The sequence below is a fragment of the Furipterus horrens genome, unplaced genomic scaffold (assembly GCF_987537825.1).
Source record: "Furipterus horrens unplaced genomic scaffold, mFurHor1.1.pri manual_scaffold_11, whole genome shotgun sequence".
Taxonomy (NCBI): domain Eukaryota; kingdom Metazoa; phylum Chordata; class Mammalia; order Chiroptera; family Furipteridae; genus Furipterus; species Furipterus horrens.
The window spans coordinates 10,780,231-10,803,841 of NW_028327181.1; the positions used below are offsets into that span (position 1 = coordinate 10,780,231).

The 23,611-nt window shown below is 55.2% G+C and overlaps 1 protein-coding gene across 1 annotated transcript in view; it reads left to right on the plus strand.

Annotated features, from left to right (window-relative positions):
- TRPV4 (transient receptor potential cation channel subfamily V member 4) overlaps nt 1-13,568 on the plus strand; it is a 33,595-nt gene extending 20,027 nt beyond the window's left edge. Inside the window, exons 4-16 of the mRNA XM_090291573.1 lie at nt 530-682; nt 1,447-1,587; nt 2,165-2,463; nt 3,799-3,978; nt 5,298-5,456; nt 5,660-5,752; nt 5,990-6,063; nt 6,963-7,128; nt 7,382-7,448; nt 9,787-10,103; nt 11,324-11,451; nt 12,839-12,960; nt 13,406-13,568. Coding sequence (XP_090147699.1) covers nt 530-682; nt 1,447-1,587; nt 2,165-2,463; nt 3,799-3,978; nt 5,298-5,456; nt 5,660-5,752; nt 5,990-6,063; nt 6,963-7,128; nt 7,382-7,448; nt 9,787-10,103; nt 11,324-11,451; nt 12,839-12,960; nt 13,406-13,563 — 2,057 coding nt within the window. The 3' untranslated portion in view covers nt 13,564-13,568. The remainder of the gene's footprint in view (nt 1-529; nt 683-1,446; nt 1,588-2,164; nt 2,464-3,798; nt 3,979-5,297; nt 5,457-5,659; nt 5,753-5,989; nt 6,064-6,962; nt 7,129-7,381; nt 7,449-9,786; nt 10,104-11,323; nt 11,452-12,838; nt 12,961-13,405) is intronic.
- Nucleotides 13,569-23,611: the final 10,043 nt, after the last annotated feature.

A 23,611-nucleotide genomic window follows, 5' to 3' on the forward strand; every position in this document is an offset into this window, starting at 1 on the left:
TCTTACTGCTGCATCTGCGGACCCCCAAAGTCCTGCCCCTTCCCTCCTCAGGCGGTTCATAACCTCTATGTGAGAGCAGTCCACGCTTTGGGGAACCTTGTACCTCCTCTGCGCCCCTCTAGGGGAACTGGTGTCAATGATTGGTGGGAAAAGACTATGTTCAAATAGGTGGGCAAAGGATGCCTGCTGTGTCTGGCTTTTAGAGGTTCACAACCCTCAGCATATTAAATGCTCTGAGATGGCCCCATTTCTCCCAGCATTTCCCCCATCTATCTGATTTTTAAAATCCCCTCCCAATCTGCTTTGGTAAATACCAATCTCTCTACAGGCTGCAGCATCCCACATTTTAAAGAACTTCAGGCCCTTTGAGTTTATTTGACCCTTTCAGCTCCATGGGGGGCAGATAAGGGACAGTTTCAGAGAGGAGGCATGACTGAGTCGAGAACTCTGGTCCCCTACCTAGTGCCCTGTCCCTGTAGTTCTGAGCCACAGGCCGAGCTACCCTCATCCTGTCTGTCTGTCTCCCCAGAGCCGTCCACGGGGAAGACCTGCCTGCCCAAGGCCCTGCTGAACTTGAGCAATGGCCGAAACGACACCATCCCCTTGCTCTTGGACATCGCCGAGCGCACTGGCAACATGCGCGAGTTCATCAACTCGCCCTTCCGGGACATCTACTACCGAGGTGGGGCCCCGGGTGGGGTGGCAGTGATGTGGCGGGAGCGGTGGGGCACTGTCCTCACTGTCTGACCTCTGAGGGCTTCAGACTGGGCCCCAAGTGCCAGCACGTACCTAGAAACCAGTTGTTGACTGACTGAATGAGTGAATGAATGAATGAACTCTGATATTCTGCATTCAGAATCAGAGGTGCCAAGATTCTGAGCTGCACTGAGCCTAGTGATCCATGAACTTGGAATTCTGGACCTCAGATGCTCTGATTCCAGACATCCTCAGGCTCTAGGAGAACAGTTCTGTGAGCCGACAGACGCTAAGATGCAAAGGGGTCACGAGTCCCAGCTCCTGCGTCTAAGTTCTGAGATTTTGTGAATCAGGCTTGACCTTTCAGATTCCTGGATTTGAAGATTCAAATTCCATGGATTTTATAAACCGCTCCCAAAATCCTGTGAGACCACAATGCCGTTGTTTCCTCCAGAATTAAAGCCTCTCGTGAGTCTGAAAGTTTCCCACATCTGGGATCCCACAAGTCGGAGGCCCTTTGAGCCTAAAACTGTGCTTGCATGGTAGAGGAGACCTAGGGCTTGTGCATCCGAGATGCCACATCCGGGGACATCTGTCTGAAGGTCCATCGCTGCCCTGGGCTGCAACCAGCCAAGGCTCTGGCCTGCCGCCCCCTCCCGAGTTCACACTCTGCACCCCACCGCCTCCAAGACAGGCCTGGTCTCTGCTTTGCCGGAGCCCTGGGTGACTGTCCCCCCACTCCCTCTCCAGGTCAGACTGCCCTGCACATCGCCATCGAGCGCCGCTGCAAGCACTACGTGGAGCTCCTCGTGGCCCAGGGAGCCGACGTCCACGCTCAGGCCCGGGGACGCTTCTTCCAGCCCAAGGACGAGGGGGGCTACTTCTACTTCGGTGAGGAGGCCTGGTGGGCCTGGGAAGTACATGGTAGTCTCCACAGCCCTGACCACCCCCCTGCCCCCCAATATCCAGGGCTCAGAGGGCGCCCTGTACACGGGCTACGTGTTGGCCTTGGTCATTGAGGTCTTGCCTTTGAGGGGTAGAGCGTCACCTCATGTCCCTGAGCCTTAGCTTCCCCATCTGCACAATGGGGATCATGGGGGTACCAGCACCCCATACCTTTCCATGTGCATCCTTTAGTCCAATGCACGCTGGGACCAATGGTCAGACAGCAGGACCCATATCAGCACCACGTCCCAGTTGGACCAATGAAACATCCTGAGTATCACTCCTGCTTAAAGTCATGTTTTATGTGGGGTTCGGGGACAAAGTCTCTCAAGGCCTCTGAACTGCATGGCCATGTCCCCAGACAGCCACACTCCGTCTTCCCAGCATCACCCACAGAAATGTGAGGTCACCACAGGACACGGCCCCACTGACTGTTGGTGTCTGTCCCCTGAGCATCTTCAGGCCAAGTCCTGCCCTGGGCCCCCTTCACTGACCGCCCCTCCCCATCCACCTCGGTCCACAGGTGAGCTGCCCCTGTCGCTGGCCGCCTGCACCAACCAGCCCCACATTGTCAACTACCTGACGGAGAACCCCCACAAGAAGGCGGACATGCGGCGGCAGGACTCCCGCGGCAACACTGTGTTGCACGCGCTGGTGGCCATCGCGGACAACACCCGCGAAAACACCAAATTCGTCACCAAGATGTATGACCTCCTCCTGCTCAAGTGTGCCCGCCTCTTCCCCGACAGCAACCTGGAGGCTGTGCTCAACAACGATGGCCTCTCGCCCCTCATGATGGCTGCCAAGACGGGCAAGATTGGGGTGAGTGTGGGGCGGGGGGCACAGGAGGCCCACCCACCCTTGTTCCCCTGTAGACACACACACACTCACAGAGGAGCGGCTGCTGCTGGCGCGCGTTATTAATACACGCAACCCTCTCTCATCATGCCAACCCCAGTGTGTAGACGTCCCAGCTCAAGAGCCTGCTGTGGCTCCCTATTGTTTGGCCAAACTACTCAACTTCATCCCAGAGCCACTCTCCTTATCCCACCCCACTGGGTGCTCATTGCCCCACTCCCACCAGCCAGGACAAGCCACTGATAGGAACCTGAGTCCCGGGGCTCCCGCCCTGCAGTACCCCCGTTCCTTTCCCTCTCTGGGCCTCACAGCACAGGGCCGAGAGCAGGATTTCTCTGCCTCGGCACTGGTGACATTGGGGGCTGAATGGTTCTGGGGGGCCGGGCTGTCCTGTGCGTTGTGGGCTGTTGAGCAGCATCCCTCGCCTTAACCTACTAGATGCCAGTAGCAACCCTCCACCACGGTGACAACCAGAAATGTCTCCAGATGTGGCTGAATTGTGCTCTGGGGGACATGATTGCTCTGGCTGAGAGCTGAACCTGGAGTCTCTGGGTTTAAGGACTGGCTCTGCCACTTCCCTGTGTGACCTCTGTGCCTTAGTTTCCTCACCTGTCAAATGGGGACCGGACCAGCGCCTTGAGGTATAGTGTTGCTCTGTCCGCTAGATGAGGTGATCTACTTAAAGCTCTTAGTACAGAGCCTGGGTTGGGTAGTAAGTGCTCAATAAAAGGTAGGGGTCATTATTACTCTATTAAAAATATAGCAAAAATTACTACAGTTTTGAGGCAGTGGAAAAGGCCAGGTTTGGTTCTGGCTCTGTCCTACTAAACTGTGTGGCCTGGGGCAACTCCCACCCCTCTCTGTTCCTCAGTTTCCCTGGGTCTAAGCCAGTGAGAGCAGGAGTGGTCACAGGAGAGGCTGGTATGATGATTATTACTGGAATTAACATAGTAACAAAGCTGACTAATTTCAGTTTTCATTACCTAAAGATGATATTCATCACAATGCAGATTCTTAAGGCTAGCCTGGGTTCAGTCTGGCTTCAGCAGTGTGGCCTCAGGGAACACCCTTCTTTTCTCTGAGCCTTCGTTTGCTCATCTGTGAAGCGAGACAGTCAGGGTGAGGATTAGCCAAGACGTTGTGAGGAAAGGGTCTGGCACACAGCGCATGCTCAGTGAATACTTTCCTTCCCCTGTTCTGCTCTCTGGGATGTACCCTTTGATGGGCTGCACCCAGCTCCCGGGGTCCTCCCAATACTGCCCCTCCCCAGGACCCCCGCCCCTGCCTTCCCCTGTGCAGGTCTTTCAGCACATCATCCGTCGGGAGGTGACGGATGAGGATACCAGACACCTGTCCCGCAAGTTCAAGGACTGGGCCTATGGACCGGTGTACTCCTCGCTTTACGACCTCTCCTCCCTGGACACGTGTGGGGAAGAGGCCTCTGTGCTGGAGATCCTGGTCTACAACAGCAAGATTGAGGTGGGTGCCGGGGCAGAGGCTCGGGCTCAGGGAAGGAGGGGTGTGGCTAAGAGCAGGGAACCTGACCCTGGGGCCCACGTTGGTGGGTCTGTGGGCTGAGTGCAAAAGAAGGTACCAACTCCATGCTCAGAACGACGTCTGACACTGGGCGGGGAAGTGAGAGGATTCTAAGGGCGGGGCTTCAGGGTCAGGCAGGACTGGGTCAGGATTCTGACTCTGTGACTTAGCTGCTGTGTGACTCAGGGGAAGTGACTCAGCCTCTCTGAGGTTGAGGCTAAGGATAGTGCATATCCCATAGGGCTGTTGGGAGGACCAAACAAGTTAATTTTAGAACATCCCGGCACAGAGTAAATGTCAGCTCTTATCACTAGTAGTTGTGATATGAAGTTGTGAAATCTCTTTTTTTTCACATAGCAGTATTTTGTGCACATCGTTCTGCACCATTAAATATCCTTCTGGAATATCACTGCTGCATGTAAATGTACACATCCTAACGAACGATTCCTCTATTGTCAGTCATTTGGGTTTGCTTCTGCCTTTAACTATCAGAAATAATACGCGATACAACTTTGTGGCTGATGGTTGCTCAGCTCCATGGTTAGGAAGAAACTTGAATCGTTAGAGGGTCGGGATGCTGTACAAATGGGACAGAAAGTGCTGGGATCTGGGTGCAGACAGTCTCCCTTCCAGCCCTGGCTCTGCCCAACGTGGACAGATGGCCTCTCTTGTCGGAGCTTACTTCCCCCCTTTTGAAATTAGTCACTTGATTTCGATCAAGGGTGGTGGTGGGGTTAGCATCTCTGGTGCCAATTCTGATTGATTGCTGGCTTCTGCCTGGAGAACTGTGTAGAGAACTACTGTGCTGGACTCAATTACTGATGTCTGCCCTGGGTTCAGAATTGGAAAATTGTGGTTCGTCGAGTATTTATCATCCTTGGGCTCAATTTCCCAGTCTTGCTTCCTGCATTAGAATTTCTGAGGGTGAAACCCAGGGACTTTATTTTTGGCAAGCTCCCTGGGGGATTTGGCTGCCTAGCAGCTCGGTACCATCCCCAGATTGGAGTTTGGGGACGGGGACATTACTTTCCAGCCCTGGGTTCTCTGAATCTCGAATAGGCTGGGAAGGTAAGTTGGGGCAGCCCTGGGCAGAGCCTCGATGGCCGAGCCCAGAGGGTGGGGGCTGATTCCGCTGCCCCCTTCATTCCCCTATGAGCCCTGGCATATGGCAGAAGGATGGGCTAGGAGGAGAAACTGTTCTCGGGGCAAAGGGCGGGGGAGGGTGGGCTGGGGTCCGTCCCTGACCGCCCGGCCCCCCCCAGAACCGCCACGAGATGTTGGCCGTGGAGCCCATCAACGAGCTGCTGCGTGACAAGTGGCGCAAGTTTGGGGCCGTCTCCTTCTACATCAACGTGGTGTCCTACCTGTGTGCCATGGTCATCTTCACGCTCACCGCCTACTACCAGCCCCTGGAGGGCACTGTGAGTGGCCGCGAGCCCCTGTGGGAGGGACTAGCGAAGGCTTAGGAACAGGATGGGGAGGTGCCTCCCCAACACCCAGGGGGAAGAGAGGGAGGGAGGAGGCTCCCGGGGAACCAGATGTTGGGGACATTGAGGGAACACCTGGATCTGGGGCCAGATGTTGGAGAGGCTAGGTGAGGACCCGCGTGTTCCCTGCCCCCTAGCCGCCATACCCTTACCACACCACGGTGGATTACCTGCGGCTCGCCGGGGAGATCATCACACTCTTTACCGGGGTCCTGTTCTTCTTCACCAACGTGAGTGCTTGGCCCCCAAACCCGCCCGCCCATCCTCCTTCTGTCTCCCCCGTCTCTTCTTTTGCCTCCTTCTTCAACCCTGTCCTGTCCTCTGCTCTCTCCTCCTTCCCCAGCCGAAAGGAGCCCGTTGCCTTCTCTCTGTACCGCAGTCCGCCCCCCGCTGTGTCTCCCTTCTCACTGGGCCCCTCTGCTCACCTGCGGCTCCGCCCCATTCACCTGCCTCCTCCCCGCCTCCAGATCAAAGACTTATTCATGAAGAAATGCCCTGGAGTGAACTCTCTCTTCATCGATGGCTCCTTCCAGCTCCTCTAGTGAGTAGAGGCCACAGGCTGGCAGCTCCGGGGTGAGGACGGTGGGGTTGGGCTGGGATGTCATCCGGATGGGGGTGTGCAGGAGTGACCCTGTTAGGAATGAGTTCACCCAGCTGGACATCTGTAGCCCAAAGTCAGCACAAGGCCAGCATTGGTTAAGCAAAAGGGTCTTCTGATTAAAGCAAGATTCTGGTTGCTAAATGGTTCCCACGTACGGCGATCCCTCACTTAACCACGGGTATTACATTCTAGACCCTCTGCAACAGGTGAAAATCCGCGAAGTAGGAACCTTACATTTAGTTTAGTATTTACTGTACAGTACCGCAAAATCCCGCGATATAGCGAAAAATCCACGATAAATAATTAAATATAATATTTTTAAAAATCCCGCAATACAGTGAGGCCGCGATAAGTGAACCACGATATAGAGAGGGACTGCTGTGCATCATGTGTAGAAATACTGTAAACTCTTAGGGCCGTGATGGGTGGCTAATGTCTGCCTGCAGTGCCATGCTGAGAAGAACCTTAAGGCTGCGTCTGTGTTTAGTGGGAGGGGGTGCTGTGGTTGAGGAATGTTACTGCTGGTGTGCTACCTCTTTCCCCTTTCCCTGAGAGTTAGAGAGCAGTGCCATTCCCTTAGCCACAAAATCTCCACTGAACACCACTGAACCTTCCTCCAGCGGCTCCAGAGGGCATTGCTTTGGGATCTTGCAGGGCCTCTGGGTCATCGCCCATTCACAGAATGCTGGGGGGCCCAGGGAACCATTTGTTCGTCTTCCGAGTTCCTAGAGGGTGTCGGGTGTCTTGATACCCTGGAGGGCTTAGGGCATGTCTCCCCCCTCAGGGCCTCATTGTCCCCTCTCCCCTGTGGCCCCTCTCGTGGTCTCTGCTGCCTGTAGCTTCATCTACTCTGTGCTGGTGATTGTCTCAGCGGCCCTCTACCTGGCGGGGATTGAGGCTTACCTGGCCGTCATGGTCTTTGCCTTGGTCCTGGGCTGGATGAATGCGCTTTACTTCACGCGCGGGCTGAAACTAACAGGGACGTACAGCATCATGATCCAGAAGGTATGGAGTGGGGGACCCGCTGAGCTGCGTGCCCTGGAGGGAGCCACACATGCCGCGTACACATCTTACATGTCCCGACAGTGCCATGGGCCTGAGGACGTGGGGCTCCCAGGGGGCAGCAGGCAGGGCCCCGGCATCGGGGCAGGGACAAGGGGGCAGCTGGAGAGAGGATGTGGGGTGGAGGTTCTGGGAGTGAGAAAGCGAGAAGTCACGTGTCTCTTCTTTGCCTCCATCTCCCCACTGGGGTCTGTAGATCCTCTTCAAGGACCTGTTCCGCTTCCTGCTGGTCTACTTGCTCTTCATGATCGGCTATGCCTCAGGTGAGCCCTGCGGGCCCCAGGTGGGGAGCGGGGGGGGCTGGCGGGGGTGGCTGAGGACCAGAACAGCAGCCATCATATGTGGAGGAAAATAACCAGTGTTCGTTGAGTTCTCACCGCGTGCCAGGCACTGGCCTAGGTCTCTTCCCATCCCTGCCTCTTTAATTCTCCCAACAAGCCCGCAAGGTAAGTGCCTTTATGATGTCCTTTTACAGGTAGGGAAGCTGGGGCTTAGAAAGGTTGAATAACTTGCCCAAGTTCAAAAGCTAGGAAATGGTAAAACTGGCATTATTAGCTCTTGTTGAAAAAGAAGCCACCTAAGATTTAGTGGCTTAAAACAACCACTGTTTATTTATTGCTCACAAGACCACGGTCATCTGGGTGGTGTGCTGGTCTGGACCAGGTTTGGTTAATCCTGATAGGCTCTTGCATCTGTGTTCAGGGGGCAGGTTGGCTGCTGGCTGATTGGTCTTGCTAGGATGGCCTCAGTTGCGGGAACTTTGCTCTTTTCCCCATGGTCACTCATCCTCCATCTGGCTAGTTTGGGCTTGTTCAAATGGTGGTCTGAGGGGTCTCAGAAGGTGAATGGAGGTGTCCAAGGTCACTTCCTGGCCTGACATCACTTCTGCTTCACTCTACCGGCCAAAGCAAGTCTCAAGTCCAGCCTTGGGTCAGAGGATGGGGAAATAGACTAGACTTCTTGATAGAAGGCTCTGCAAAGCCACACCGAAGGGGCATGGATACAGGGGAGAGTGAATTTTCATAATTAATTTATCAGCCCAAGTCTTTTTTAAAGCTCAATGCTGGTTCTGTCCAATATGCTTTCTCCGCGGTGTCATGATGCCATGGGACCTCTGTCACAGGCTGTGCGGGGAGGACCAGGGATGGGGAACCTGACCCAGCCATTGGGCTGGTCCCTAGAGGGTGGGCGATCTGTCATTCAATGCCCAGCATCCAAAGGGGAGTGGCCCACTCAGGCTTCACCTGGCCGCATTCACATCTGAAGAGGCTGGTCTGGGGACCGCCACTGAAGCAGGGGTCTATGGCAGTGCATTTTAACCCAGGTGGTATGGAGCTCTGTGTGAATTGTTTTGGGGAACCAGAACTGTCACCTTAGCTGGGGAGAGAGGGACAGGGTACAGCTGTCCCCTCCCTGTGACAGGACTTGGAAAAACTAGAGTGTCCGGGGCTCCACCATGGTTTGGGAGTCAGGTCAAGGCCAGCGCTGCTGCAGTCCCAATTATAGAAACTGAGGCAGAGGCTTAGGGGTTAACGTAGCAACTTCATGGGCAGCTTGGCCCCAGGGCTTCTCCTGCCATGGGACACTAGATCCCCAGTCTGAGATTGACCTCCCACGAACATGACACATGCTCCTGTCCTCCGCCTTTTGTGCCCATGGCAGACATTGCTAATGGATCTCAGAACCGGTTTCCTGATGAGTCCAGAGAAGGTCTCAGAATCCTTTTTCACACACGTTTCAGCAGCCACTACACAACTGAATAGCGTGAGCACAGGAGTGGAAACCTCACAACTGGAATCCCAGGTTGAAGGCGCCACACTGACGGAAGGGGCTGGGTCCCCTCGTGCTCTCTGCCCCGGAGGGTGCAGGGCCCGTCCTTGCTGCTCGCCTGTGTTGAAAAGGACTCTGAAGCTTCATCTGGGCTTAGTGGGAAGGGATGAGCCCCACGAGCAGTTTGAGGTGTCTGGAGGGGGTAAGGGCCTTAGCGAACACAGTTTCTGGGACAGTCGGTGCTAGGGCCTGGTTCCGGCTTCCCTTCTTCCTCTGTGAGCTGGTGTGGGCCAGAGAACAGGAGCAAGAGAGGGAGTCTGCCCCCAGGAATGCTGGCGTTCCAGGCTCCCAAGACCTCCAGGAGCGATGGGCTCAGTTACCGCTTCTCAGCCTTGGCACTGTTGCCATTGGGGGCCAGATAATTCCCTGTTGCGGGGCTGTCCCATGCGTGGTGGGGTGTTTAGCAGCATCCCTGGCTTCTGCCGAGGAGATGCCAGTAGCAATCCCTCCAGTGGTGACTGACAATCAAATGTCCCAAGATATTGCCAGATGTCCCCTGGGGGAAAGACTGCCCCAGATTGAGAACCACCTGATTAGATCCTGGGGCTCTCTTCCTTGTTAGCAAGCATTCGTGGGAAGAGCAGTGGCTTTGGATTCAGGAAGATCCAGGTTCGAGCCTTGGCTTGGCTTCCAAGCGGGGTAACCTTGGCCCGGTGCTCCCCTGTCCCGGAGACTCAGCTTTCGCTTTCCCCCCCCTCAAACGGGCACGACTCTCCCCACCTCTCAGCTGGGTCCTGCACTCAGTGAACACCACCCCTGTCCCTCCCACAGCCCTGGTGTCCCTTCTGAACCCGTGTGCCAACATGAAGGTCTGCAACGGTGACCACTCCAATTGCACGGCACCCACGTACCCCTCATGCCGCGACAGCGACACCTTCAGCACCTTCCTCCTGGACCTCTTCAAGCTGACCATCGGCATGGGCGACCTGGAGATGCTGAGCAGCACCAAGTACCCGGTGGTGTTCATCATCCTGCTGGTCACCTACATCATCCTCACCTTCGTGCTCCTCCTCAACATGCTCATCGCCCTCATGGGGGAGACGGTGGGCCAGGTCTCCAAGGAGAGTAAGCACATCTGGAAGCTGCAGGTGAGGCCCTGGGAACCCTGTCCCCACCCTGCCAGCCACCTTCTCTTTCCCGGGTGGGAAGCCTGACCCACCGCGGCTCCTCTGGGCAAGCCACCCCGTCTCCTGCCTGCACTGCCCTGTCCGTGAGAGGAACGTCCCTGGCTGCTGCCTACTTCCCAGAACCACCTACTACGTTTCCAGTGGCTTCTTGCCTGCCCACCAGCGGTGGCCTCCGATCTGCCTTGGGGTCCAGTTCATAGGACATAGTCGGCCCTCCCCGGCACCACCGAGTGAGCTCTGTGGGCACAGGAAGTGCTCAGAGAGCGTGGGCTTTGCAGCAGGGGTCCAGGCTGAGCCCCGGGGCAGCGTCCAGGCTCTGCCGCCGCAGGGGTGCTCGGTCATGTAGAAGACAATGTGGATGTGGCCTCATTGGCATGGGAGTGGGGGCTAGGGGGCTGCTTTGCTGCCTGAAGATTCCTGTGCAATCCTAGGGAGCAAGAGGCCTGGCAGGTCACAGCTTGCTGGGCCACGCATGGAATTCTCACAATAAACAGGGCCTCTCCAAGGCCCGGCATACAGCGCTGAGCTCACCTTGACTTGGTGCGTTTCAAGGGAATGGCTCAGTGAGAAAAAGAAACCCCAAGGCCGTCCTCCCCGAGCCTGGTCTCAGGGAAGCATCCAGACCTGTGCTGAAACTTCCTCCATACTGCTTACTGCCCCGGGCCTCAGTTTCCCCACTGGGTGTAACTCATAAGGTGCAAACTGGCAGCCTCTGAACTGGATTTGACCAACAAAGATTTATTTATTTTTTCTGTATCACTTTTTTTTTTTTTTTTAATTTGATGCAAAATTTTAAAATTAATAGAGTTCACATACAAATCCAGGTTTCTGGCCTTTCTTGAAAAATTGGAAGCTGGCAAGGTGGGTCCACATTCCTGTGTTTCCTGGTTTGCCCCAGTCCCTACCCCTCCCTAGTGACTGCCGACACTGAGTGGTGACTGCTGTGCATAAGGCATGGGGCTTGGGCTTCGGCCTTTCTCATCTGATCCTGCTTCACTCACTTCTGCTGGGCCCCTGGTTTATAACTGTTGTGGGCATTGGCATTTATAACTGTTTCCAGGGTCCATGGGAACTGGAAAGTCTATTTCTCGGTCCACTCTGGTCGCATCATTTCTGCCATTAGGGTAGTAGGTGCGGCCTGGGGGCTCACCCAAGGCCTGCCTCCCCCCCTCCCCCTGCAGTGGGCCACCACCATCCTGGACATCGAGCGCTCCTTCCCTGTGTTCCTGAGGAAGGCCTTCCGCTCCGGCGAAATGGTCACAGTGGGCAAGAGCTCGGACGGCACCCCCGACCGCAGGTGGTGCTTCAGGTGAGGCGGGTGGATGGGGTGGAAACATCCCGCAAGATGAGGCCTCCTTACGTTTTCTTCCCACGGAGCTTCTCGAGCCGCTTGAGCCACGATGGTCCCGACCAGAGTTCAGTTCTACTGGCTGATCTTGGGCAGGTCGGTTCATTTCTCAGCCTTGGTTTGTGAAATGGGGGCAGTGATAATACCACGCCCAGGCCGGCTGTGCGGATCGGATGGGCTGGGGCTTAAGGCAGCGCACAGGGCACACTGGGTGTTGCTGCTCCTCTGCCCCCTGCTGGGAAGCAGAGACCTGGAGGTGGGTTTGTCTGGGGCATCACCCTGTATTGATAAAACAACGGGGTGGGCTTTACCGCTTTGGCTGAAAGGGTGGAAGAAAGCAATCAGTTGCTCCCAGGGCTTGGGACGTTACCCAGACACAGAGGGAGTGGCAGCTGCTCAGGGGAACCCCTGGGCCAGTCTTTCCTCGTAAGCTGGCTCATTCTTTGCACAGTGGTGGCCAGTGCAGGGCGTGGTCATGCTTGGAGTCAGGCAAATACAGTTTCCTCATCCGTGAGGTGGGGACAGTGACAGCAGCCATAGGTCGTCTGGTTGGTCCTGTTCAGTTTGAACCCACAATACAAATCCCGACTAATTTATCAGCTTTGCGACCTTGGGCAGTTTAATAAACCTCAGTCCCCTCGTCTGTACAATGGGAGCGGTGCATGTATCTTCCTTGCTGAGTCCTGACACATAGCACTTGCTCAAGAAATGGAGGTTGAATAAAATTTTTTAAAAATCATTTTAAAAAGGAAAAATTACATTGGGCCAGTTTGGGCCTAAGAGGCCGTAACCTGACTCTCCGAGGGTGTCCTGAGAGTGAGAGGTGAGGGGCTGCAGGTGAGCGAATAGGCCTGGCCCGGTCCACCCGCATGCGGACTGTGGCTCAGCCGTGAAAAGGAACGGAGTATTGACTCGTGTCCAATGTGGATCAGCCGCAGTCGTGATGCTGAGCAAAGCGGCCGGCAAACGGCCATGCGCTCTGACTCCACTTATATGAAATGCCCAGAATGGGTGAATTCATAGAGGCGGAAGGAAAGTAGAGGAGAGGTAACCAGGGGCTGGCGGAGGGGGGAGTGGGCTCCATCATTTTTGTTTGGGGTGATAACAACCTTTCGGAATTAGTGAGCGGTGATGGTTGCACAGCCTTGAGAATATATTCAGTGCACTGAGTTGTATACTTAAAAATGGTTAAAATGGCAAGTTTTATGTTCTGTCTGTTTCGCCAGAATAAAACTAAGGAGGAGGGTGTGCTGAGGGGGAGCGTGTGCAGGGAGGCTGCCTGGGGGTGGGGAAGGGGTGCCATCTCGCTGGGGGCTCCCCTGACCTTCCTCTGCTGTGGCCCTGCCAGGGTGGACGAGGTGAACTGGTCGCATTGGAACCAGAACTTGGGCATCATTAACGAGGACCCGGGCAAGAACGAGAGCTACCAGTACTACGGCTTCTCACATACCATGGGCCGCCTCCGGAGGGGTGAGTGAGAGGCCTGGGGGAAGCAAGGGCGCAGAGGGGGAGCCCTGGGCCATTCTCGTCACTGATTGGCTTTGAGCGGTCCTGTCCCCTTTCTGAGACTGGGTGTTCCCGGCTGTGAAATGGGAGGGTCGGATGAGCTGACCGCTGAGTCTCCTTTGCTGCTTGTGAATGCCGGGGCTCCGCGCTTCCGCTACACTGAGCGCCTGGGATGCGGGGCTTAGGGGTTCGGACCCCGCTTGAATTGTGATCGCCCCATTTACTGCTGTGTGCTCCTGGGCAAGCACCTTGACGTCTCCGAGCCCCAGTTCCCACCTCTGTGAAATGGGGATAAGAGCTCCCCCGCAGGTCACTGTGGAGTGCCTGGAGCACAGTAGGCGCTTCCTTTCCTGTATGCACGTGCGCTCTCCACCCCCCACGCCCCTCACTCGGGCCACGCTCACTGCAGATCGCTGGTCCTCCGTGGTGCCGCGCGTGGTGGAACTGAACAAAAGCTCGAACCCAGACGAGGTGGTGGTGCCTCTGGACAACATGGGGAATCCCGGCTGCGACGGCCACCAGCAGAGCTACCCCCCCAAGTGGAGGACTGATGACGCCCCCCTCTAGGGGCCGCAGGCCTGCAGCCCAATCCCGCCCCCCCCCGCCCACTTCCGGTCCACCTGCGTTTCAGTCACAGCGCACGTGCTCCAATGACTCCCAGAGGCGAGGGCCAGGCAGAGCTGCTGGGATGGCCCTAGGACTCTCTGGTCCCCAGGCTCCGGCCCCCAGCTCTGCCTCCCGACCCGGCACAGGGCGCATGGCCGCCTGTCTCACTCCCATGGAGTCACATAAGCCAAAGCCAGGAACTTTCCGTTATTTATTTGCTCTGCTCAGGAAAGCAGCAAGACCCCCGCCGCCGACGGAGCCTGACAGTGGCCTCAGGACCCCGTTCCAGCTGCAGTGCCAGCCAAGCCCCCAGCCCCGCCCTGCGCCCTGGGCTGCACACAGCACCCTGTGCCGCTGCAAGGTGGCCTTGCTGGGGGCCAGGACCTCGGGGTGGGCTGCGCCTTCTGTGCGTTCTGAGGGGGGGGGGTCTGGGGTTTGTTGGTGCTCAATAAATGTTCATTCATGGATGGTGGGGACGATGGGGACGATGGTGGGGACAGTGGGGACAGTGGTGGGGAAGTGGTAACAGGCACTGATGACAGCAGGAAGGTGGGAGAGCTAAGAAGTGCCTGTGTGTGGTGGGGGCGGGGGGAGTGAGGGCAGTTGTAATGACCAAGGAGCTGGTTAGGGTGACGACAGTCAGGGGCTGGACAGGAGGAGGTGGTGATGGTGGCGGCCCGAGAGGTGGGGGGTGATCAGAGTGGTGATGGGGAAGGTGGAGATGAAGGGAGGGAAGGGAGCAATGCTGGCGGTGGGCAAGGGGAGAGGCAGAATTAGGCTGATGGGGAAATCGTGCTGCTTGGGAAGTAATCACTGGAGTAACACTGGTGGGCGTCATGTGGGTGGAGGTGACGGTGATGCCAGCTGAGGGATAATGATGCTGGTGGGGGGACAGTAAGTCTGGCCAGGGAAAGAAGTGCTGGGAGAGGAAGAGGATGCTCACTAGAGGATAGGGGTCCTGGTTGGGGGGTTGTGAAGTGCAGGTGGGGGTCGGTGAGAGCTGCGGAGTAGGGGCGGAACAGAGGTGGAGGTGACAGCTACAGAGATGGGTGAGCTATCCAGTGTCAGCAGCGGGGTGATGGTGACGGTGCAGTGGCCTTAGGGTAGTGGGGGCTACTGGGAGGTGAGAGTTCTTGGGGCGTCTGGGGTAGGGATGGGACCCCCTGCTTCTCTCTTCAGGGGCCCCCAAGCCCTCAGGGCCGTGACTGTGAGTTGGAGCTGAAGGCTGACCGGCCTCCCTTCCAAGGGCAGCCGTTCCCCTCAGGGTTACTCTCCACTGCTGATCAAGCCGGCAGCCCAGGCAGCGGGAGAGGCTCCCCACAAACACCCTGCCACCAGCTCCTCCCCGGAGCCGGGGACCTGCAGCTAGCTACCGCTTCCCCGGGACCTCCCTGCTTCCCCGGGCCTGGCTCGGGCCTGGGGTCTTGGTCCTCTCTGAACCTTCAGCTGAGAAGACCAGGGGTCTCAGGACCCCGCCAAGGGCAGCTGCAGTGGGAAAAGCACGGGACATGGGGTCTGCATCCTCTGTCCAAATCATGGTGGTGGGGCCCTCTGCCTCTCTGGGCCTCGGGGTTCCCATCCCTCAGAAGGAGGAGAATCAATGACGGGAGGGATGGGAGTCTCTTCTGCTCTTTGAGAAGAAAGGGGCACTAATTGTATTACCATCAAGAGCAGTGGGGGGACTCCATGCTTCCCAGGGACCCATTCTCTCCATCTTCTATGCTGTCTTCCAGGGCCTGATGGGTCCTTCTCATGGTCCATGGATGGCCCAGTTTTTTATAGGGCTACATGCTTCCTCATTCCAATCCAGCACACAGGGAGAGGGGTCCTCATCCAGAATTCTCAAAGTGGAGGAGTGTATCCTAATAGCCATTCCTGATTTGATGGACTTGGTTCACGTCATGTGTGAGCCAATCCCATAGCCAGGGAATGGATGCCCTTCCTGGCCGAGCCCAGCCTTTTGGGTAATTGTGGGTAGGTCATAAACTTGGAGCCTCTGTTTCCTCATCTGTAAACTAGGGCACAGCCTTTGTAAAGATCAAGCGATTTCCTGGGCTCTTCAAAGAAGAGAGGATTGTGGTGTCGTGTTTATCCAGTTACGTGTTTAGGGGAGCAAGTAACAGATAATTTACACAGGCTTAAAGGGAAAGAAATATTTATTGACTTGGCAGGAAGTTTCAACTTAGGGAGAGTGTTAAGGCTGGTGAATTCCGTCTCTGCCACTCATTCCATTGTCAGGCATGGTGCCAGGCTTGGGACACCCAGGTGTGCTGACTTTTTCTCTCACTGGCTTTCTTCAAGGACAAAGGATGTTACCGCTGTTCCAGGCATCAGATCCAGATTCAACCACATTCAGAGGAAGGACAGATGATTCTGTGCTTCTTTTTATAAGGGTGGAAACTTTCCCCCAGTCCCCCAGCTGACCCTCTGTTGTGACATTAGCCAGGTTTGGGCCACGTGTCCCATGCTCCAGTCAATCAGCAGGTAGGAAGCAGCAGGTGGCCTAAAGAAGCAGAGGGCACTGTGGAGGAAGGTAGCTTCCCCGGCCAGATCTGGGGTTCTGTGGGAAAGGAGAATGGAGGGATCAATGTTACCTAGGCAACCAGTAGCATCTGCTGCAGCTGCCCACCCTCCATGCTGTCTTTCCAGAGGGGAGTGGACAATATGGTCACCAAGAAAGGCTGTGGTTCATTCTCGGGCTGTGCAAAGCTCACTTCTTTAGGGGGTTATGGGACAGGCCTGCCCAGAATGTCAAAACACCCTCTCAACTCAAAGGGACTCCATAACTTACTGAGGTGTGTACTTCATTCATTCATTTTTGAAAAAAAAAATCCAGTAATTGTCGGCCATGAATTTTCCTCTGAGTACATTTTTATCTAAACACATAGTGAGTTTTTCAACTGTGATTTTCTAGATATATGGTGTTTGGGTATTGATTCTTTGTAACTTAAAAGCTGATTAGCGGCAATTTACAATGTTTTCAAGTCATTGGGATTTTCTGTTAGGTCCAGTAAGGTCTTAAAGACAACCTTTCCCAGTGTCCTTCATAGCATGGGACACGTACTGGTTGTATTTTCAGGGAACACACTAGATACAGAATCACTGAGGGGAAAACATATTCCCTTCCAGCTCTGTTCCTCCTGATTATGACAAAGTCTCAGTATGATGCTTCTGCATTTTTAATGCCTTCTCAATAGCTGCTAATCTCTTTCTTTAATAGGGAAAAGCCTGAGGCTCAGCACCTCTGAAAGGCAGAGCAAGAGCCAGGGATGGTGTTAGCTTCCCCAAGACCCCTGGACAGAGAGTGGGGAGGGGCATCTCCTGAAGAGAGTTGAATGTTGATACCTATGCCTGCGGCCCCAATTCCTGACTCTTCCCTTTATCCACAGTATAACTTTGTGGTGTCCTCCACTGTGGGCAAAGCATAATTTCCCACTCCCGGGTCATGTGACTGACGTTTAACCAATGGGATGTTAACAGACATGCCTAGTCCCACCCCCACCCCCCCCACCCCAAGGATGAGAGACAGGAGCAGAGCGCTGTCTCCCAGGCAAGCCTAGCTGAGATCAGAAGAGCCCCACAGATGCATGAGAAAGAACTGGTTTTGTGTGCCACTGAGTTCCTGTGATTTCTTTTTAAAAGTTCAGGCATCAATTTTGCGTCAATAATGAATACAGACTCTAGAAAAAATAGCCAATAGAACCTGGGCAGGCCAAAAATTGAAAATCTGCTGCACTCTATGCTGGAGAACAAGAGACTGAGGCTCAGAGAAGTGAAAATTTACCCTGGACACCTGATGGGTAGGTAAGTGGTGGAGGTGGGATCTGAACCTGGGCATTCTGTCCTCAGAGCCCATCCTGGAAAGAAAACACTGACCCCAGAGGGGTGAGAAGGGATGAGGCCAGGTCCCTTGTGCGGTAAAGCCCTGGGCTGTTGCTGAGCCCCTGAGACTGTCAGCTCCCATTTCAAACCCTGTCCCTTTGAACCTGCCCCTAGCTTTATTCCAGCGAACACTTCTTGTTATGTGCATGTATGTGTATTTCATAATGATAAAGCACGTGTGTGTCATCTTTGACAGGAGGGTTTTTTTCATCCCAAGTTTAAAGCACCCCTGGGAAATAATTAGCACTACCAGAGCCCCAAACAATGGGGCCCCATCAAAAAGACAGTCTCAGAAATTCTCGGATCTTAATTGAACAATTACCTCTTACGCCTATGAATAGTTCATTATTACATGCCCTGTTATTATTAGCTGTTATTATTGTTTCAGATGAATGCTGGGGATTTTTCAAAATCAAAAGCCATTTTTTCAGCCACACTGCTCACCTCCCCCAAATGCACGCTGTTGACATTCCCGAATGGAGTCGGCAGTGGGTCCCCACACCTTGCCCAGGTAGAAGCGTGCTCCGACCGCTTCCGTTGTTTGGACAGGGCAGTTAAATATTCCAGGCCTCCGTTCATGGTTATTGATCTTTGACTCCTCGATAAAAACATTTGCGGGAGAATCAAGCACCCCCACCTTTTATTTTTTAGGATCCCAAACACTTTGGAGACAGTGAGGAGATGTCTTTTTGTTCAAGCGTAGAGACTGAAACAAAACGTGGTGGTGATGGGAGCAGAGGACAGGAGGGAGGGGCTCTGGGCAGTGGAGACCCAAGCCCCTGGGGTGGAGGCGGGCAGCCGGGTCAGGAGAGGCCAGGCTGGCAGGAACCACACAAAGGAGGAAGCAATGAACAGGGACAGGCACCTACCAAGCGTCAGGCGTTCATGTCTCAGGAACCATGTGCAGAGCTTATGGGCTGGTGCTGATGCCTCCTCAGAAATCCAGTCCCTTCTTCACAGCACCTTGTTCTGTTTTGAGTTCTCCACTCTGGCGACCACTGTGACTATTTCCTTTACTGAGTATTGGTAGAGCAATAACCATGTGACCTGGTTCTGACCCATGAGACAAGAGGGGACACCTAAAGGAGGAGGAAGGCTGGGAAAATAAGAGAACTAGAGGAAGATACTGTCTTCTCCTTTGCTGGGCACTGTCGGGCCTGGATGTGACACCTGGAACTGCAGCAGCCACTTTGTGCCCAGGAAGGGGCTTGGTGGAACAGGAAGATGAAAAGGACATGGGTCCCGGGTGACACCATCTGAGCAGCTGAATTAACCAACCCTGGTCTTCTTATGATTGTTTCAGACAATTTTTCTTTCTTACTTAAAGGTCAGCGTTTCCTATTACTCTGCCGAATTCATGCGGACAGATACAAGAATAAATTTTTATTCCCATTTTACAGATGAAGAAAGTGAGACCCAGTGTGGTAAACACACTTGCCTAAGGACACACAGCCTGGACATGGTGATGCCAGGATTTGAACACTCTGTCTCAGGAGGAGAAACTTTCTGGAGGGTGGTAGGATTTTTTTTTTTTAGTAACTGTTTTTGGCCTTTCCAAAGCATACGCAGCAACAGGGTGTAAACAGGTGAGGACAGGGTTTGGTGGAGATGGGACTCGAACCCAGCTCCCTAGATCCCAGCTCAGGGTCCTCTCAGCACTTCAAGATACTCAGTGACATTAGAGAATCCCCCTTGCTCTTAGCCATCCCACCTTTGCGATGCATCCGCTGGATCTTCCAGATTTGCCTTTGGCCTCAGCAGGGTGGGGCCGCTGATCCTGAGATTGGCCACCAGGGGCCGCTGTAGTCACATCAGGCGGCCTGAGGGAAGCCTGGAGCCAGGGAACGCGGTGGGGAAGAACCCCTAGCTGAGCGCCCCTTTATGTGTGCCCTGGGGCTGTAAGACTCAGGAAATGCTCCCCATCCCCTTAAACAAGGAGAGAGGCTGCCTAGATCTGTCTCTGGAGCATCTAGGACCTAGTTGCTGTGTGCCCTTAGGCAAGTTGCCTTCCCTCTCTGAACCTCTTTTTTAAAATAGGGGTACTCATCCCCACTTCACCAGTGAGGGCTCCCTCTCTCACCCTGGGGCTGTTTCCCTTCATTTGGGCCTAGTTTGACAGGCAGATAAAGACCACTGAGGATGTGGTAGCCACAGAATTGAGGCCCAGCTCCAGGTCAGGGTTGGATTCCAGTCCTTGCTGTGCTGCAAACTCATTAAGAGTCTCTGTGCTGCAACTGGGGAAACGGGGTTGGGGGGTGGGGCAGATAGGAGAAGGGACTTACTCAGGAGGTAGGACTCAGTATTTCCTGAAGTCAGGTTTGTTCCAGGGGATGTTAACAGAAATAAAAGCTTAGATGATCAAAGAGTTAGGAACACACTGGGTTAAAGTTGGAAGGGTATTTTGCCTGCAGGACTTTTCAGAGCCTTGAATATGCTAAGGTGACTTGTGCCACTCCATAAGGGAGGGAGGGAGGATCTGAATCTGTTTCTCAATCTCATTTGACTTGGAAACCCACTTTCCAAGGTAAAAATCATCTGGACCAAGTGATGGCAGGAATCACACACCTGACTTTTGGGGCATCTTTTACGGGACAGGCTCTGTGCTGTCTGACTACCCACGTGGTACATGCTTTGTAACGTTAGCCTCACTGTACAGTTGAGAAATAGGCAGCTCAAACAGAGCGCTCACTTGCCAAAGGCTACAGGCGGGTGAGGGTCAGTATCAGCACTGGAACCAGGAGGACCCCTGCCCTCAGGGAGGTGGCCTCTAATTTGCCCTGTCATTCCTGATTACACATCACCTGGTGCCATTCCCCTTTCAAGTGCCACCACCCCCTTTGCCAAACCAAGAATTGAGGCTCAGGGAGGCCACCCCCTTCGCCCAGGGTTACACATGGAGTCTGTGGGAATCGAGGCTAGTTTTTTTAAATGCCTCCTCTCCTCCTCCTGCCACTGTCTGGCAAGCTGGTGATGATGATGATTTAAACAGAAAACTGTGCACTGGGTTCACCCACCACACTGGCCAGATTCCACCTTACTGCGGCCAGGACAGGGAGCAGGGGGACCACGTGGGCCCTTTAAGAGGGCCGGGGTGCACAGGGGCAGTCAGGTGCGGTGAAACCTAGGCGCCGGCGAAAATGGCGTGGGCGTGGGCGCTGGTGCAGGCACTGAATCCCGGCTGCAGCTGGGAGCTGAGTGGCTTTAGTTTGAAGTCACTGCAAGCAAGTCAGGGGTCAAGCTTGTTTCGGCTTCCTTGTCCCACAAACGGGTGTGCTCTAAGGCTGGCATGTGCGTCAAGAAAACCAGGAGTGCCCTGGCTGCGTGGCTCAGTGGATTGAGCATCGGCTTGCGAGCCAAGTGTCGCTGGTTCGATTCCCAGTCAGGGCACATGACTAGGTTGCACGTCAGGTCCCCAGTTGGGGGAACAAGTGAGAGGCAACCACACAGTGATCTTTCTCTCCCTCTCTTTCTCCTTTCCCCTCTCTCTAAAAAAATAAAATTAAATTAAACAAATAAGTAAATTATTTAAAAAAAAAAAAAAAAGAAAACCAGGAGTCACCCTGGAAAGGTGAGTGTCCCTATGCTAGTCCCTCCGATATATTCGCCAAATGTATTTGCCACGCGGTGGCTCTGATGCTTCTAAGGTGCTGGTGGTCTCCTCCTAGTGGTGGCAGTAAGTGGTAATAACAGTCGAGGTCATGCGCCAGCCACAGTGGCTACCCTGCTGGACAGCTCAGCTCTATGAGGTGTGAGCCTAAGACAGCTACATGGAGCAGAGGAGGGTCTTCCAGTGGCCCGGGAGACCTAGCGATGACAAAGGCCTGCAGCTGGGTGTGGGGGCTGGGTGGGATGGCAGGTTCTCCCCTCTGCTCCTTCGCCCAGCATGAAGTCCCCGCAGCCAGGGTATGGGACCCCAGGCTGGGCCAGGGTCTGGAGCCGAATGAGCCATACTTGGGGGTTGGCGGTGGTTTTATGTTCTGGTCACAGCACGGCAGTTAAGAGCTCAGACTCTGCACCAGAAGGCCCGTGTCCTCTCCCCGCTGCTTAGCTCTCCTCCAGCCTCAGCTGGGTGGTTTTGAGCAAATGACTGCCCTCCACTGAGCCTCCCTAGCCTCATCTGTGATTTGGGAAGGTGCGCCTGTATCACCTGCATTGCATGCGCCTGGAAAGGTGTGAGAACTAAAGGCAGCAGGTCCTCCAATCAGGTCGTTGTGTTCAACGGTGTTTCACTTTAACACTGACAAGATGCTGTAGGAACTTAACTCTTGTTCGCCCCGGTTAGCCTGCGGTCCCATGGGTCTCGTCATACCTCGTTTTGCATAACGCCGCAGAACCTATGGACGTCAAGGGAGGACTTGCTGGGCCGCTTTGTGCTGAACCTGGTGCCCAGTCTGCCTGCAGTCACTGTGGGCTGTTGGTCATTGTAGCAGCGATGGTCATGTCCTTGTCACCTGCACTGCGCCTCCGATGCTGTAATCAAAGGCCATTGGCAGTAGAAAGGGCGCGATGCTGGATGACCATTTGGGATCAGCCAGCTCAGCTCCCAGGGAGGAGGAACTCTGCCAAGGCACTCGGGGAGAGGAACCCCAGCTGGGCCGACTGGCTGGGCCTTGTGCCCTGCTTGCCCGGCTTGGTGACCTGCCTGGCAGAGGACTAAAAGGTTTCCCAGGATAGGGGTAGGTCCTCAGCCCCCACCTGCAAATGTGAGGGACCTGGCCTGGAGGGTGGTTCCAGTCTCACCTCCTTCCCTGTGTGGGTGGGCCCAGTACATTGAGACTTGGGCTACCCTGACACCATGTTGGTGCTGAGGTGGCCCCAGGGGTGGTCCCTGGGACCAGCTGAGCCACAGGCTAATGCTCAGCCCTAAACCTGGCTACAGAACCCGTTGCCCTGCCCCCTCCCAGGTACCCATGTGGGGCTTTTGTCTCCTTGAATTCCATTTCTCATCTGGTTGGGGCTGGAATTGGTTCAGGGCCACTCAGAGTAGCAATGGCAGGATTCGAACCCATGTCTCACTCACTCTAGAAGCTGGCAGGGCTGGGATGCCCCAGCGCAGTGATGCCCCCAGGGGGGCTTCAGCTCTGTCTGAGGGTGGAGGCAGCCTAATGCATGGGGTTGATGCCAGAGCCCGGCTCCCTCTCCTCAGCCCCGTGGTCGTGTCCCAGCTTCTCTGTGTCCTTCCTCATCTGTGGAATGTGGACGATTTTATGACACACCTGGGAGGGGGGCTGTGAGACTAAATTGTGTGAGGTCAGAAAAGCACGCTGTCAATTGGTGCTTACGTACCATTTATGGGGACCCCCCGCAGCTGTCCACGCAGCACTGACTCTCCCAGCTCATCACTGTGGGACCCTGTGCCCCAGGGCACGGGTGACACGCTTGGTTCTCTGACCCAGCTCAGCGAGGCCTAGGTCCCTCTGGACATGGCCCCTTCCTCTTGGAGCCCCTGTCTCCTCCGCTCTGTGCTGCCAGGCTCGGTGGCCTGGATTGAGGGAGGTGGATGCCCCCCTGCAGGGTCACCCCCAGGGCATCTTCTCTGTTCTCACCTTGGCCAGGACTTCACTATGCCAGGCACCCAGGCAGAGCCCCATGTACGGGAGGGGAGGCCCACATCTGGGGACTCCCCCGTTCCCCCCGCCCTGGTGTCAGGCTGGCAGGCCCCAGAGAAGGCAGGGAGAGGATGCGAGGAGGAGTCCATGCTGTGGGGATCGAACCCCAACTTTCCACACACTTGCTGTGTAACCTCAGGCAGGTCACTTCACATCTCTGAGCCTCAGTTTCTTCCTCTAGAATCCCTGCTACCTTGTAAGGGGTGGTGAGACCCGTGGGAGATACAGTGTGTATGAAAACGCCCAGCACAGGAAGTATCTGAAAAATGCTGAGCTCCCTGGGGTGGGGGTGGGGGTGGGGTCGCCTGCAAATTCAGGCACCAGAGCGTGGGTGGGTTATGTGCGGGGCTGGCCAGGGGCGTGGCCAAGGCCCAGCCACGTTGGCCTGCCCCCATGGACGCTTGGAACATGTGAGGCACAGAGGAGGAGCTGGGGAGCAGCTGAGTGATGCAGGGGGCCCGCCACCCCCAGTCCACCTCCGCACCGCTCAGGGCAGGGGCTGCAGGGCCCAGGGTGCG